This window comes from Tauraco erythrolophus, chromosome Z (genome assembly GCF_009769465.1).
Source record: "Tauraco erythrolophus isolate bTauEry1 chromosome Z, bTauEry1.pri, whole genome shotgun sequence".
Classification (NCBI taxonomy): domain Eukaryota; kingdom Metazoa; phylum Chordata; class Aves; order Musophagiformes; family Musophagidae; genus Tauraco; species Tauraco erythrolophus.
The window spans coordinates 14,347,064-14,362,115 of NC_141496.1; the positions used below are offsets into that span (position 1 = coordinate 14,347,064).

Consider the following 15,052-nt stretch of genomic DNA (forward strand, 5'->3'; position numbering starts at 1 on the left):
CCCCGCCGCCATGAAGTGTCACTACGAGGTGCTGGGCGTGAAGCGCGACGCCGGCGAGGAGGAGCTGAAGCGGGCGTACCGCCGGCTGGCGCTGCGCTGGCACCCGGGTATGGCCGTCGCGGCCGGCTCCGCGGGCCCGGCCCGGCCGCAGGCCGCAGGAGGGGCCTGGCCTGCCCCCACCTCGCGGGCCTCCGGCTGCGCGGCGAGAAGCGCCTTTTCCCCGCCGGCGGCTGCAGTCGGTGCTCCGCCGGTGGTGCCGGGCCGCCCCGCGCCTGCCGCGGGGCCCTGCGGGGAGCGGGGCCGGGAGGCAGCGCCCGGGCGGCGGGCCGGTGTCGGCGGCGGCGCCCTCGGAGGCGCTCGCGGCTCGGCGGTCCGGCCTCGGGTTGTGGCGCCGCGGCGGCCGGCGCTGCCGTCGTGCGTTGAACCGTTGGCGATTTAATTAAATTGTTTTGCAGATAAAAACCTAGAGAACGCGGAGGAAGCAGCAGAGCAGTTCAAGCTGATCCAGGCGGCGTATGACGTTCTCAGCGACCCCCAGGAAAGAGCCTGGTGAGCAGAGCTTATCTGGTTTATCCGGCCCGGAAAAGACTTTTGTAATTCCATCTCGGCGGGGACTTCAGATCTGTTTCTTGCTGAGCCTTGCTGCTGGTCAGCAGGGGCCTGTGTGGCAGCAGCACCGAGTTGCTGCGGGCTCGGAATGGGTTTGGGAGCCACGCAACGTGCAGCCTCCTGGGGATGCGCACCTTCCTCGCGGTGCTTTGGGAGGTGGTGCTGGGCTGGGCGCTGGGGGTGCTCTGGGGACACGCCAGTGTTGGCTTCTGCTTGGGATCCCTCTGGTCACTGTCCTTCCTGCTTTAGGAGAGAAGACCCAGCACCACACTGAGTGCCTGCAGGTGTTTAATATGATGTTGGTGTCTGCGGATGGTCGGCCTTAATGACATGCCTAGCATCTTGTTTCTGTAGCAGTCCTAATTTGGAATACGTGCAGATTTCTCTTTTTAGGAGACTGCTATTTTAAATGTTCTGTGTAATTGTTTTTCAAATGGGCTGAAGCATCTACGAGAGTATGCAGCCCAAACCGCTGAATGTGGTTTGCCTTTCTTTAAAGGAAAGTGCTGTTTTTCAATTCATATGTGCTATTGTGTTATTATTTTTTTTTTTTAATATGTAAGTGTTGGATGATTTAAATAAAGTCCTACCCGTTTCTGAACGCTTATCAAAGCATCTTGGTCAAATGCGTTCACTACCTTCCTGTTCAGAAATTTTTTTCTCTCTGAAGATTTTGGATATGAGAGACAAATTCCAGGCACTGGGCTAAGCTATACGTCAAGGTGATGCATGTGCTACTAGCTGTCTCCTACAGCACTGGGGATTGTTCTGTGTCGCTACATCCTTCATGTTGTGAATTTTTTCCAGGTATGATAATCACAGGGAGGCTCTGCTGAAAGGAGGAGTTGATGGAGACTATCAAGATGATAGTTTAGATCTGCTTCACTACTTCACTGTTAGCTGTTATTCTGGATATGGAGATGATGAAAAGGTAACAAATTAGTTCAACTTTAATGAATCAATTTAAATTGCCTGAAAAGAGCATTTACTTTGTGTTGAAAAGCAATGCATGGAATTGTTGAGAGCAGGTAGTAATAATGCTTATACAAATCTTTCTAAGACAAAACTTAACACTGGATGTTTAGGCAAGCTTTAATTCCTGCTTATTGTCCAACAATTCCTTAGTAATGATTTCCAACTATACCACACAACTCCAGAGTGTGTGTATATTATTTATATATGTTATACCGTGATGTATTCCAATGCTTTGCAATACCATCTGTCTATTCAGAAGTATCTCTAACAAGCTAGAATGCTTCAAGCTAAAGAAAAACAGTATAATAACAGTGCCTAGGGGAAGTGTGCGTCATATAATTGAATTTTTTGTTAGATTTTAAAACGTTTATCATAACTTAAAAAGCTCCAGGTAATTAGAAAAACCTCTGCCAGACAAAATTCTTACCTGTCTTTATGTTACTGTAGTAGGAGTGTGTTAGTAACATCTTTATTTAAAAGGTAAAGAGATAGAGATGGGATACTTAATAATGAATTCTGTATTCGGAACTTCCTCAAAACTTGGTCCTGTGTAACCAGAAACTTACCAGTATCTCCAGCATGCTGAAGCTTTGTTTGGTTTAGATTTGAATATAAGAGCTTGATGTGTGAGACAGACACTACATGAAAGAGAGAGAAATAAAAGGAATGGGAACTTTGTTAACAAACAGAAGGGTCTTGCTATCTAGAGCAATAGCTTACAAGGCCTTTACCCTGATTTTGAGTTGCTGTTGCAGAACTGTAATATTTCTCTAAAATACCCTGGTATAGCTGAGCATTTGTACATATTATTGAGCCATGCAAAACGAGTCACAATTTTTTTCCCTCTTTTTTTTTTAAAAAAAAAATCAGGGATTTTTCACAGTCTATCGACAAGTTTTTGAAAAGATTGCAAAAGAAGAGATGGAATATATGACCCAGGAAGATACTGAAGAATTCCCTATGTTTGGATATTCCCAAAGTGACTATGACACGGTAAGAGCAAGTGTAAATCTGAACTGTAAGCAACACAGTTAAGTCATTACTTTGTCCCACACTGAAATCAAAGGAAAGGCTCCTGCTGATCTCTGAGATTAATACAAAATCATGTCTCTGCTGTCTTTTCTACTACTGTAGACTGCTGTAGACCATTACTGTAAAGGAAGAGCTTGTGTTCTGATTCATAATATTTAGGTGAATTAAAATTGGTATTTCCTGTTGGACTCTTATTATTAGCCAGGCTTTTGGAATAAGTTGTCAGACAAACATTTCACAGGGCTAAGCGTCAATTATGCCCGTGAAACCTACATGTAGTGTCCTGTCTTACTAGGAAAACCACATGATGCTTACTGTATAACACAGCCTATAGAAAATGGGAGATGTGGTGGTTGACCTGCCACGTGAGCTCCCACTGTGATACTCTCGGCATCTGCAATTGTTCTATCAGACTTAATGTTTCTTTTTTAAGGTTACCAGTATTCCTGTGTTGAAATGAAATAGTAAAGTAATAGCACTTTCCCTCATGAATTATCAGTGTGCTCAAATGTTGCTCCTAATCTGCTACTTCTCCCTGTCACTTTCAGTAGAATTGTTCTGTATGTCAAATTATTTATGAAATTTGAATGGATGCATATCTTAGAAATGAGTAGCTTCAGTGGTGCGAGGCTTGGCTGCAGTTGGAAACAAAAGTTACAAATCAGACTAAGAAGTGTCAGAATTGGTGTTTGAATGTCAGGTAAAATTATGGATGGCTTAACACATGGAAATCTTTCCCAGGGAGAGAATCTTTAGTGTCTCTGAGACTGCTAAAATGTCTTTTCGTGGAGTTATCTTGAAACATCGCTTGGAATCTGCTTGTTTTGACACCATGGGATAGATATGATTATAGACCCAAAAGTAGCTTTTATACTGTCAATTATTAGCCACAAAAATGGCTGGAATTCTAGCAGCAGTATGCTTTGATACCTCTCTTGTTCATGCTGTCCTGGAAACAGAATGCTCACTTTTTCTTTTTTTGAATGGTAAAAGGAAGGAGAATAGGAAAGATTGTGTACTGTTTCTTTTAATGTGAGAGTTAGAGGTCATAATTTTAACCTGCAGTCATGTAATTTGCCTACAAAACAGAAGTAAGTGCATCTTCAGGTAGCCCCTTGTTAAACTGTGAATCACAGCTCAATATTTACATGGGTTAATAAAAGAAGTATTAAATTCATGAAAGAAAAATCCATCAAGTTCTTGCTCTGGAAGCAGAGAGAATATAGTGGGAAGAAATAGCATTATGTATCTGTGGTTGTTTTATTGCTCTTTTTATGTTGCTCATTGGCTGCTGTTGGAGATGTATGGCTGACCTTTGGTGTAACTTGGTGTGGTGGTTCTTGAGCAGTATGTGCATATGCCTGCTTGCAGACAGCGTATCTGGGTCCGATGATGCTTTTCAGTTTGACAGGAAAAGCATAACAAAGCTAAGTAACTGGGTAGTAGCATCAGAGCAATCCAAACCGGCAAGAGGATATTTTCTTAAAAGTTGCCGTTTGGAATAGTTTAGACAAGGTTATCGATTTGGCATGGTTTGAAATTTTAAGGAAGATATTAGAGGTTTCTCTAGACATTCGTGTGATTTCTTTGTACTCTGGGGAAAAACTGAGGCCTGTGTAGAAGACACAAAACTGCTATAAAAGTCCTGAATTACTTGGTATGGTTTATGTCCCCCCTCTAAGCAAGTGACTTGTTTAAATTTTTTTTTTCATACAGGTAGTCCACCCTTTCTATGCATATTGGCAGAGTTTCTGTACTCAGAAGAACTTCGCTTGGAAAGAAGAATATGACACACGACATGCCTCAAACCGCTGGGAGAAACGAGCTATGGAAAAGGAGAACAAGAAAACAAGAGATAAAGCAAGGAAAGAGAGGAATGAACTGGTCCGTCAGCTAGTAGCCTTTATTCGTAAAAGGGATAAAAGAGTACAGGCTCATAGAAAACTTGTGGAAGAACAAAATGCAGAAAAAACTAGGAAAGCAGAGGAATTTCGGAGGCAACAGAAGCTCAAACAAGCCAAGTATGTAAATGTGGAACAAATCTTTTCCTTTAACTTGGAGGAACTATCCATGAGGATACCATATGAGTCAGAGTCTAATAGTAGCTCTACTTGCTCTTTTAAACATCATTGAAAATTTTATATATTAGTTTTTATCTCAAGTCTGGGCTTTTTAAAACGTGAGTCTCTCTGCATTGTACTGACATGTGGAGATCTAAGATAACCAGGGAATAGTTGCTTGTGTGCTGCATGTAACTGGCTGTAGTAGCATAGAATCCAGTGTGCTTTTAATTACCTGGGGAAGTAAGATTTAATAGTTATTGTTATTCCTTTAAAGAAAAAAGAATGGATGTTGGAGAGTGAGAGAGAACAGGGCTATGACAACCTGGGCTTAGATCAGCTTCATCTGCCTTGGAACTGTACCTGCTTAAAAGAAAGTGGGGGAAAATGAACTTAATTTTGCTTTTCAAGTCATCAGAAAGGACATTTTCATTGGACTAAATGCATTTTTTTGGTGCTTTTATTTTTCCCAAAATTAAGTATAAGGAAGAGGCCATCTCCTGAGCGTAAGCACAATTTTTTCTTCCAACTAAAAGAGTTTTTTGCCTGAAAATGGGAGGAAGGAGCTTAAATACTTCAGACTGCACTTGCAAAATAATTGTGTATTGATTAAAATTAATGCATATATGAAATATATTATGTAGAATTTATTTTTAGATGTATACTGAAGAGAGAAAGAGGTCGAGGTCTACATTTGCTGCAAATGGCTTGATAATTGAGTGCAGGAGCCAGCTGTAGCAAAATCCAGCTGTACTGTGGTGCACTGTTTGATGACTTGGGCCACGCTTAGATTTGGAAAACATATGGTGCATTCCCATAGTGCAGAGCGAACTAGTAATATGCTTGTGGTTTTTTGTGGTCTTGTGCTGTTTGTACATTTGGATCTTGGAGCAGGTAAAAGCAGCTCTACTGCTTTGAAGAAAGAGCCGACTTTCCTGCTGTCAGCTTGATACTGACTGTGCTGCACTGCATTTCCTGCCTGAAATTCAAGCAGGATCCACCTGTGTTAATAACTCTTTATTTGCAGTGTAGGTGTGCCCACTGACATCTCAAATTAACTGCTGAGATTTCCAGGCCCTACAAACAATTATTTTACTTATCGTGATATGTTCAAGACTTTCCTCCTAAAATACCAGAGAAGAACAAGTTATCTTTTAAATAGTACTGTTTCTGTAATTGCCATCTCGTAAACGCAATGTGGAAGTGACTGTATTACTCTACTTAAAGGCTTGCTGAGCAGTATAAAGAGCAGAGCTGGATAGCTATGTCAGATCTGGAGAGAGAATTGCAAGAGATGGAGGCACAATATGAGAAGGAATTTGGAGATGGATCAGGTGATGAAGATGAATTAGAAGAACAGGAGGCAAAGGGCATTGAAGGTATGGGGTGTGTGGAGATGATCCGTAGTGAGTCGTTGCAGCCTGAGTATTGACTCACTGCACTTAAAGCCCCAAATTCACACTTCTGACTGTAGAGCAACTCCTTGCCTCCAGCTGAGGCATGCCAGGCTAGAGTCTGGCCCTCTCTGGTGTTTTCCACTGGACATGAGAAGACATCAAGCTACAGCTGCTAATTTATGCTAATGTATGATTTGGTGAGATGGCCTTGATCTGTCTGTGTGTCAATAATACTAATGAAGTTGAATGTCAGGGTTGTGACCATTTCCTGGGGCTTTAAGGGCAGCTTACTCAAAAATCGCTCATCTGACTTTGTCTCTCTGATCCCCACTGATCTCTTCAGACAAACTGAATGATGAGACTGAAGAAGCTGAATTTGTTGATGGTCTGTACTGCCCTGCTTGTGACAAATTGTTAAAAACTGAGAAAGCGTAAGTGCTTGTGGTTGGGGATTTGGGAGTGGGGGAGTTGGGTTTTAACTTTTTAAAAAACACATTTTAAAGACTTTTTAACTTCACATAACGGTCAGTGTTGTCTTTCCAGTAGAGACATTGTCAGGGCAGAATTTTCCATACTTAGTAATGATGGGTATAGAGCCTGTTATTAATTTATATGTAAATATAACAGTGTTTGCTCAGAGCTACAATCTGCTGGTCTTCACAGCATGAAGAATCACGAAAAATCAAAGAAGCATCGAGAGATGGTAGCACTGTTACGACAGCAGCTGGAAGAGGAAGAACAGAAATTTCCTGTGTCTTCGGGTGATGCAAATGGAATACATACCAAAGAGGAGGAAGAAACAGAAGACCTGCCCAAGCAGAAGTACTTTAAATTGGTTTTAATTTTATCGTGACTAATGGTTTAATAAGTCGTGGAGGCCCTCAGAGGGAGCGTCTGATGATTTAGAGTTGTGTTGGAACTCACAGTATTGTGCAATTAAAAATTTCTCTTAGCATCAGAGTTCCAGTAAAATGCATGCATTACTGAGACTGGATTCAAATGTTGTAGGATGATAATCTCATATTTTCTCTGTTTCTTGAAGTTACATGTTAAGGAAGAGTAGTGATTGTTATTTTTCAAACAGGGGAACTTGCACAGGGCCATTGTTCATTGTTTTGAGACTTCTTTGGTAATTTTTGGACAGTTGAATGCTGGCATACATAGAAAATGAGCGTGCTTAAAATGAGAATTGATTAAGTAAGTCACACGACTTCGGTTTTTTGAATGGCGAAAGCATAATACCAGCTATCTCACTAGTATCTTCAAGTTCAGTCTGAGCAGAATAAATGATTTACTAAATGCAATGAGTAGTTTAGGAGAACTGTTATTTTCGAATTCAGATATTAATTTTGTATTTGGCTCTACTGTCTCCCTAATATCATGTTAAAAGGATAAGCAAAAATATAACTTGGTACCTGATGCAGAAATTGTACTAGTTTGTTTTGCTTGTTTTCTAGAAAAGAGATAATTTTTAATTCTTATCTTAACAGACTCTCGAAGAAGCAGAGGAAGAAACAGAAAACAATGATGGTATGTAGTCATATAATGATATTCAGGGATCTTTACAACCCAGTCTTGTTATCCTCTAACTGAACTTTTTTTTTTGTCCTAAAAAGTAAGAGAGAATTTGAAATTCTACAAAATTTAAAGACTGTTTTCAGATATTTTTAATTCTTTTTGACCATAAAATATTTTTAATTACACTTATTATGATCATATTTTATGATAATAATCTCATAAACCTCACATTGTCCTATTTGTGCAGATCTTAATAGAATCATAGAATGGTTTGTGATGGTGACGTGGTTGAGCCCAGCGGCAGCTCAACCAGCACGATTTTGCTCGCTCAGTCCTCCCCTCGGTGAGGGGGAGAGGAGGAAAATGTAACAAAAGGACTGAGGGTCGAGACAAGAACAGGGAGGGATCACCCACCAACCATGGTACTGGGCAAAGCGGTCTCAGTTTGGGGACAAAATCAATTGAATTTATTAACAGTTATTTGAGAGGATAACAAGAACTAAAGCCAGATCTTAAAAACAACAGTTCCGCTCCCCGCCGCCTTCCTTTCTTCCTGGCTTTACCTCCTGCCCCAGCAGTGCAGGGGGTTGGGGAATGGGGGATCACAGGTCAGTTCATCATGTTTCTGCCGCTCCTTCCTCAAAGGAGGAGCACTCCTTATGCTTTTTCCTGGCTCCAGTGGATCCCCTCCTCATGGGACACTCCAGACTTCTCCAGCGTGAGTCCTTCCAGCAAGATGCAATCCTTACCCATCAGATTGCTCCAGCACAGGCTGCTTCCCCACAGAGTCACAGCTTCTTAGGGAGCTGCCACCTGCTCTGGTGTGGGATACTCCACGAGCTTAACATGCGTCTCTCCTTTGTTGTGAGTCTTATTCTCTGTGACCTCTCTCAGGCTCAGCAGCTCTGCTCCAGCGTGGGCTTCTCCACGGGCTGCAAGTGGGTCTGTGCCCCACCGAGTCTGTCCTGGCTGCAGTGGGGCTGCTGCCGTCTCACCACGGGCTGCAGGGGAATTCCAACTGCGGCACCTCCTCTCGCTCCATCTGCACTGACCCGGTGTCTGTGTGGCCATTTTTCTCAGATCTCAGTGCTCTCCGAATGCACTTGGCCCAGCGGCACCCTGGCACAGGGCACTCCTGAGTTCTCCAAGTGGCGCCACTGTGGTCATCTCCAGCTGATGCTGCCGTCCTGGTGCGGGCAGCCCCGCCCGGGGGTGAGGAGAGGTGGCAGACTCCGCATCCCCCCTCTCCTCACTGCTGGTCTGAACCACGTTTTGGTTCCTTTGTCCCTGTCTTAAATAGGGCATTTGCAGAGGTGCTGATTGGCTCATCCCAGCCCAAGGGGACTGGGGGTCCGACCTGGTGGTCAGAGACCAGTCCAAGCAGTTTTGGAGCTGGGGAAGTTACAGGAGTGAACCCCCTTTCTTGCTACCAAAATGCTTTCACATAAACCTACTACAGTTGGAAGGGACCTTAAAGATCATCTAGTTCCAACCCCCTGGCCATGGGCAGGGACACCCTCCACTACACCAGGTTGCCCAAAGCCTCATCCAGCCTGGCCTTGAACACCTCCAGGGATGGGGCATCCACAACTTCTCTGGGCAACATCTTGCAAGGCCTCGCTTCCTTCAGAGTGAAGAATTTCTTCCACAGATCTACTCAAAGTATCCCCTCTTTCAGTTTAAAGCCATTGCCCCTTCTCCTATCACTGCACGCGCTTGTACAAGTCCCTCTCCAGCTTTCCTGTAGGCCTTCTTCAGGTACTGGAAGGCTGCCATAAGATCACCCCGGAGCCTTCTCTTCTCCAGGCTGAACAGCCCCAACTCTCTCAGCCTGTCTTCATAGCAGAGGTGCTCCAGCCCTCGGGTCATCTTTGTGGCCCTCTCTGGAGTCGCTCCAGCAGCTCCATGTCCTTGTGTTGGGGACTCCAGAGCTGAACGCAGTATTCCAGGTGGGGTCTCACAAGAGCAGAGGGGCAGAATCCCCTCCCTCGACCTGCTGGCCTCGCTTCTTTGGATGCAGCCCAGGATACAGTTGACTTTCTGGGCTGCAAGTGCACATTGCCGGCTCATGTTGAGCTTCTCATCAACCAACACGCCCAAGTCCTTCTCCGGGCTGCTCTCAACCCATTCTGTGCTCCGGCTGTACTTGTACTTGGGATTGCCGTGACCCACGTGCAGGACCTTGCACTTGGCCTTGTTGAACTTCATCAGGTTCTCACAGGCCCACCTCTCCAGCCTGTCAAGGTCCCTCTGGATGGCATCCCTTCCCTCCAGTGTGTCCACAACACCACCCAGCTTGGTGTCATCTGCAAACTTGCTGAGGGTGCACTCGATCCCACTGTTCATGTCGCCAGCAAAGATGTTAAACACCACCAGCCCCAATCCTAACCCCTGAGGAATGCCACTCACTGGTCTCCGCCTGGACAGTGAACCACTGACCGCAACTCTTTGAGTGCGACCATCCAGCCAATTCCTTTTCCACCAAGTGGTCCATCCATCAGATCCATGTCTCTCCAATTTAGAGGTGAAGATGTCGTGCAGGACAGTGTCAAATGCATTGCACAAGTCCAGGTAGATGATGTCAGTTGCTCTTCTCTTATCCACCAACGCTGTAACCTCATCATAGAAGGCCACCACATTTGTCAGGCATGATTTGCCCTTAGTGAAGCTGTGTTGGCTGCCACCAGTCACCTTATTTTCCATGTGCCTTAGCATAGTTTCCAGGAGGATCTGCTCCATGATCTTGCTGAGCACAGAGGTGAGACTGACTGGCCTGTAGTTCCCGGGTCTTCCTTTTATTCCTTTTTAAAAATAGGAGCTATGTTTTCCCTTTTCCACTTGGTGGGAGTTTCACTGGACTGCCATGACTTCTGAAATGTGATCAATAGTGGCGTAGCAACTTCATCTGCCAGTTCCTTCAGGACCCACGGATCCACCTCATCATGTCCCATGGACTTGTCCACCTTCAGGATCCTTAGGTGGTCTTGAACTTGATCTTCTCCTACAGTGGACAGTTGTTCATTCCCCCAGTCCTTGCCTTTGCCTTCTGTGACTTGAGCAGTGCAGCTGTAACTCTTGCCAGTGAAAACTGAGGCAGAGAAGTCATAGTAAATGTGGTACTGACTGTAGAAAGGTTACAGTCTGAGGTGTAACGAAAACTGACAGAAATGGCAGATAGGGAGTATGCAAGGAATTGATCAGAAAGACCAGCAATGGCCTTAGTGCGTTAGAAGCTCAGTTGTTTGGTGGTTATTTTCTGCTTTGGTTGCTAGAGTTGGTACTGTTTATTGTTTGTTAATCTCTAATGGGGGAAAGCGGGGAGAGGGGGGAAGTAACATGTTACTGGCATCCTACTGACAGTGTAGTTGTTGGAACCAGCACAGCCATTCCACCTTTTACTTGAAATGTAAGCACGAGTGACACCAGTCTGTTGTACACCAGGATCTGAGTCTGTGCATGATATGACATCTGTGCTGACAGCAGCACGGTGAAATTCAAGAACTGCAAGCTGTTTCAGGCCTGGAGTTGTAGGAATGTCATAGTGAGCAAACTCTTCTGTCTGCCTTCCTTAAGCTTGATCCTTTTCAAGTCTTACCTGTTCTCTACTTACTACCTCAATCCTAATCTTGTCCCTGTAAACTACTTGTACCAGGTCCTGCCTCTTCCATCCTTTCTTAAGATGGTCTTCTGCCTTCCCTGAACCTAACCCGTTTTGAGTCTCTTACTATGTATTCCTCTTATCTGCCCTTTCCCACAGCATCATTATCTCATTGTCAAGAAACTTCCTTGAGACTTTCAAGCAACTGAATTTTTCTTGTTTCTCTTTGGCTGGTATTGCATAGTCCAAGTCAGCATTCACTTGATCTTCTTGTTTCCATGCAGGCCATCACGCTCCTGTTCACCTCTTGCCTCCTCAGTTTGAAATGGGGTAGTCTCTACACTCTACAGGTTGCATGCAGGCACTGTCTCTCTCTTCCATCAGTTTGGTCATGAGGTCTTCTGCAGCCCAGACAGTAGGTGCCACTCTTGTGTAGCATGAGCTGGAATCTTGTGCAGTGAGATTCTTCTGGAAACATAACCTTCATCCTCTACCAAGCTTTATGGAGTGCAGGGAATCACTATGGTTTTTGTTTTCTTTTCCTGAAGGTAGGTAGATTAGCCCATTTTTTTCAGGTAGCTGAGTCTCTGCAAAACATACTAGAGGTGGTAGAGTTGCATTAATGTAGTGTTAGGTCACATTTGTTATCCTGCTTTTGGGAGTTGAGCTGTTTTGCTTCAGATATGCTCAGGGACTGATCTTTTGCTAAACTGCATGTATTGAGTCTACTTTGTCTTCTGGTACATGGAAAAGTCTGCCAGTGTCTCTAACGTTAGGGAGGGAAGTTAGCTTCAGTCAGCTCAGTTATTTTGGCTTAAGTGTACTAACACAGGTGTCTGGCACAGAAGACTTTGGTCTAAATAATTAACATTTTGCAAAATGGTAGCCAGAACAGAATGAGCCCTGTGTATAATTAAAAGCTACCTTCATTCTCTTTTTCCATAGTTCTAGAGGCTGTTTTATTGGTGTTTCTTCCCTTCATCACAGGTGGCCTCATCTTTCAAAACAGGAGAACTAAGGTTTTACCTGTTACAATCTCACTGAAAACACACAGTAAAATTAAGAGGGTCCATGGCTTTGTGTTGTCCCTGCCCACCCAGTGAATGAGTACAATACTATAAAAATAATCAGTACCGAACTTAAAGTAGTTACGTTTCTTCTGTTTGGACAGACTTACGAGGACTCTTTTGATAAAAGTGCTGATGAAGAAACAGTTGAGCAAAAGGAGGTGCCCGGCATGCACAAGGATGGTGGCTCAGCAGAGGAGCTGGTAAATGATGGCCAAAGATGCGCTGTGTCAGAGGATGCAAGTGCCTCAGAAGATGTCAGCCAAGTGACTGAAGCAAAAAGTGAAGCGAAAAGGTGCGCTGACTTGCAATATTGCAGTCGTTGTGTTACTCTGTGTCATGTTTGATACTGTCAAACGAGTCTGGATTTACTCGCCAATATGCACTGGGGGCTACTCCGCCAAATCAGAGTTGAACAGATGTGATGCAGATGTGATACGAAACAAGGAGTGTTAGGACCTACTTTGGAAATGGTGTTTGACTGCAGATCCCTCCCACATCACTCACCAGTAACTGATTCATCATCTAGCTGAATCTTGAGGTCAATAATTGATTGTATAAATTGCCTTTTTTTCTTTTTTTTACCTGGAAGCACTTGTATTGTGTTGTGAAGAAAGAACAGGGGAAGGCAGCATAGATGCTGACTGAAAACCATCATAAGCTCTTACATACTGAATGTTCCTGTGCACTGATCTTAGTTTGTCTTTGTCTATCAGCAGTACTAAGGCTAAAGGGAAGAAAGCCAAGGATGCAAAAAAGTCTGCTAAGGCATCTTCAGAGCACCCAACAACGGTAAATTTCTTATGTTATTTAAAAGTTAGTGGTCATGTTACTACAAACAAGGTTGGTTGGTTGATCACCTCCAGTTCACAAATTCTGTTTCAGTTTTTTGCTTATTTTTTAATAATTCAGGTATTTCTATCCCTGTGATTTTTATTCCAAGCTAGGAGACTGAAACATTTAGCTTTTGTCCTTGCAGAGAAGAGCAGGACTAATTTTCAGTTCTAAGATGCTAAAGATTTGTATCCAAGGCAGTTCAAACCAAATAAATTAAAAAAACTGGAGACATAGCAGCTGTCATCAGGCGGATGACAGGCAATACCGTTTGCATCGTTCCCAATATTGATGCTTCCGAGAGAGAGCAAAATCTTGTAATAACTACAGCTAAGACATATTAAATTCACTACATCTCACAGCCCAAAGTATTGTATGAGATCAAAAGTATCCTTGATCTTGAATTAAATTTGTAAGGCTTCTATTCTTCTTGTTGGTTCTACTTAGTACTCTTTGAAATTTCAAGAAGTAATGTTTCTGTTTTTTTAAAATAATATATTTAATTGTTAATCAGTAATAAAATATCTGTGATAGAAACAAACAGCTTATTCACATTTCATTAAGACAAAATGCATACACTGATTTGTTGTATTATATTTATTACATATTCCATACAAATGTGAAGTGTTTTGTTTTTTTCCTCATTGTAGAATGAAGTTCCTATCCACTGTGTAACCTGCAACTGTGCATTTCCGTCCAGAAATAAACTGTTTGAACACTTAAAAGCCACAGGACATGCAAAAGCAACACAAGCACCAGCTGTAAATGGCGCAGTAAACACCAGAAACAAAAAAGAGAAACGTAAAAACAGATAGAACTTTGTTACAGTGGCAGTCTTCAGAATCATACATGAAAATATCTCCCAGCACTGAAAGGCGCATGTTGCTGGTGTTTGGAATTAAACAGAGAAGGCAAGTCTTAATTTTGGAAAGAAAAGGAAGATGCAACAAAAGGAGTATTACCTTGTGAAGGAACCTGTGTTTTCTTTATCAGCCTTTCTTTGAATGACTGGATTTGACCTACCATCTTGGCAGCTTTCACAGTGGGAGTGGGATGGGGAAATAGTAATTTAAAGCTACTCACCTTGCATTCTTGTTGAAACTTGCACAGATGAAGTACTTACACAGAGGAGATAATAAATTATTTAACACTTGTGTCGCTGCTTTTCTTCTGAGAAAGCTTAGCTCAGGGTGAGTGTCTGAGCCAACAGAAGGGCCTGTGCTGCTCTGATTATCCATCAAAGACGAAACATCACCAAGACATGGAAAACCAGGCTTTTCTACCATCCCAAAGGGCCCTTCCAAATTAATTACATAAACAGCAGACAGAAGGTGAAGAGTAAGATGACAAAGCTGGTTCATCAGTTTTGACAATTCCTGTTGGTTTTGTACATCTACCTGCATGTGAGGTGTTGGGGGGGAAAAAAAAGTCTTGTGGAAGAGCCTTGCTGGAATAAGTGAAGGGGGAAATAAGTAAGTGACATGAATAAATTGTTTTTCATTGGAAATCAGAAGAAATTAATCTGGGAATTGGTATTGCACCTCTTTAAATTCGTAATTAAATTCATAATAGACCTGATCTTGAGTAGTGCTTAAAAAAAGGTGGGATAACAAACATTTGGAGTAGGAGTTGATTTCACACCGGCATTGTCAATGCAGTTGGAGAAGACCGTGCTCAGCAAGGGCTGTAGTATGTTGCTTAGGAAATCCCCACAGTGCACTTTTCCAGAAGCACTGAGCTTGCATTAACTAAGATCCTCTAAAGTGTCAACTCATGAAACGGCAGAATACTCTCCTTCCCCCACAGGTTAACATGGTACCTTTATTGGGTCAAGGAATTATTCAAACATTAAAATTTGAATTAAAGTAAAATGACAAATGTACTGTTCTTGCTGATTGTCCCTAATGCCTTTTTTTTTGTTGTTGGAAACTGAAGGATGTAATGAACTAAAACATTGAAAAA

The 15,052-nt window shown here is 43.1% G+C and overlaps 1 protein-coding gene across 4 annotated transcripts; it reads left to right on the plus strand.

Moving 5' to 3' along the window:
* Window positions 1–14,973, plus strand: DNAJC21 (DnaJ heat shock protein family (Hsp40) member C21). Of its 4 annotated transcripts, none has more exons than XM_086628950.1 (12): window positions 1–107; window positions 456–549; window positions 1,417–1,540; window positions 2,455–2,577; window positions 4,333–4,637; window positions 5,904–6,055; window positions 6,417–6,504; window positions 6,737–6,895; window positions 7,564–7,603; window positions 12,361–12,551; window positions 12,955–13,048; window positions 13,741–14,973. In XM_086628950.1, the coding sequence occupies exons 1-12, from the start codon at window positions 11–13 to the stop codon at window positions 13,903–13,905; spliced, it is 1,632 nt and encodes a 543-aa protein (XP_086485076.1). In that variant the 5' UTR covers window positions 1–10; the 3' UTR covers window positions 13,906–14,973. The 4 variants fall into 4 exon arrangements, with proteins under 4 accessions (XP_086485076.1, XP_086485075.1, XP_086485077.1 ...); XM_086628949.1 differs by having other exon boundaries at window positions 12,973–13,048; XM_086628951.1 differs by having other exon boundaries at window positions 12,976–13,048.
* Window positions 14,974–15,052: the final 79 nt, after the last annotated feature.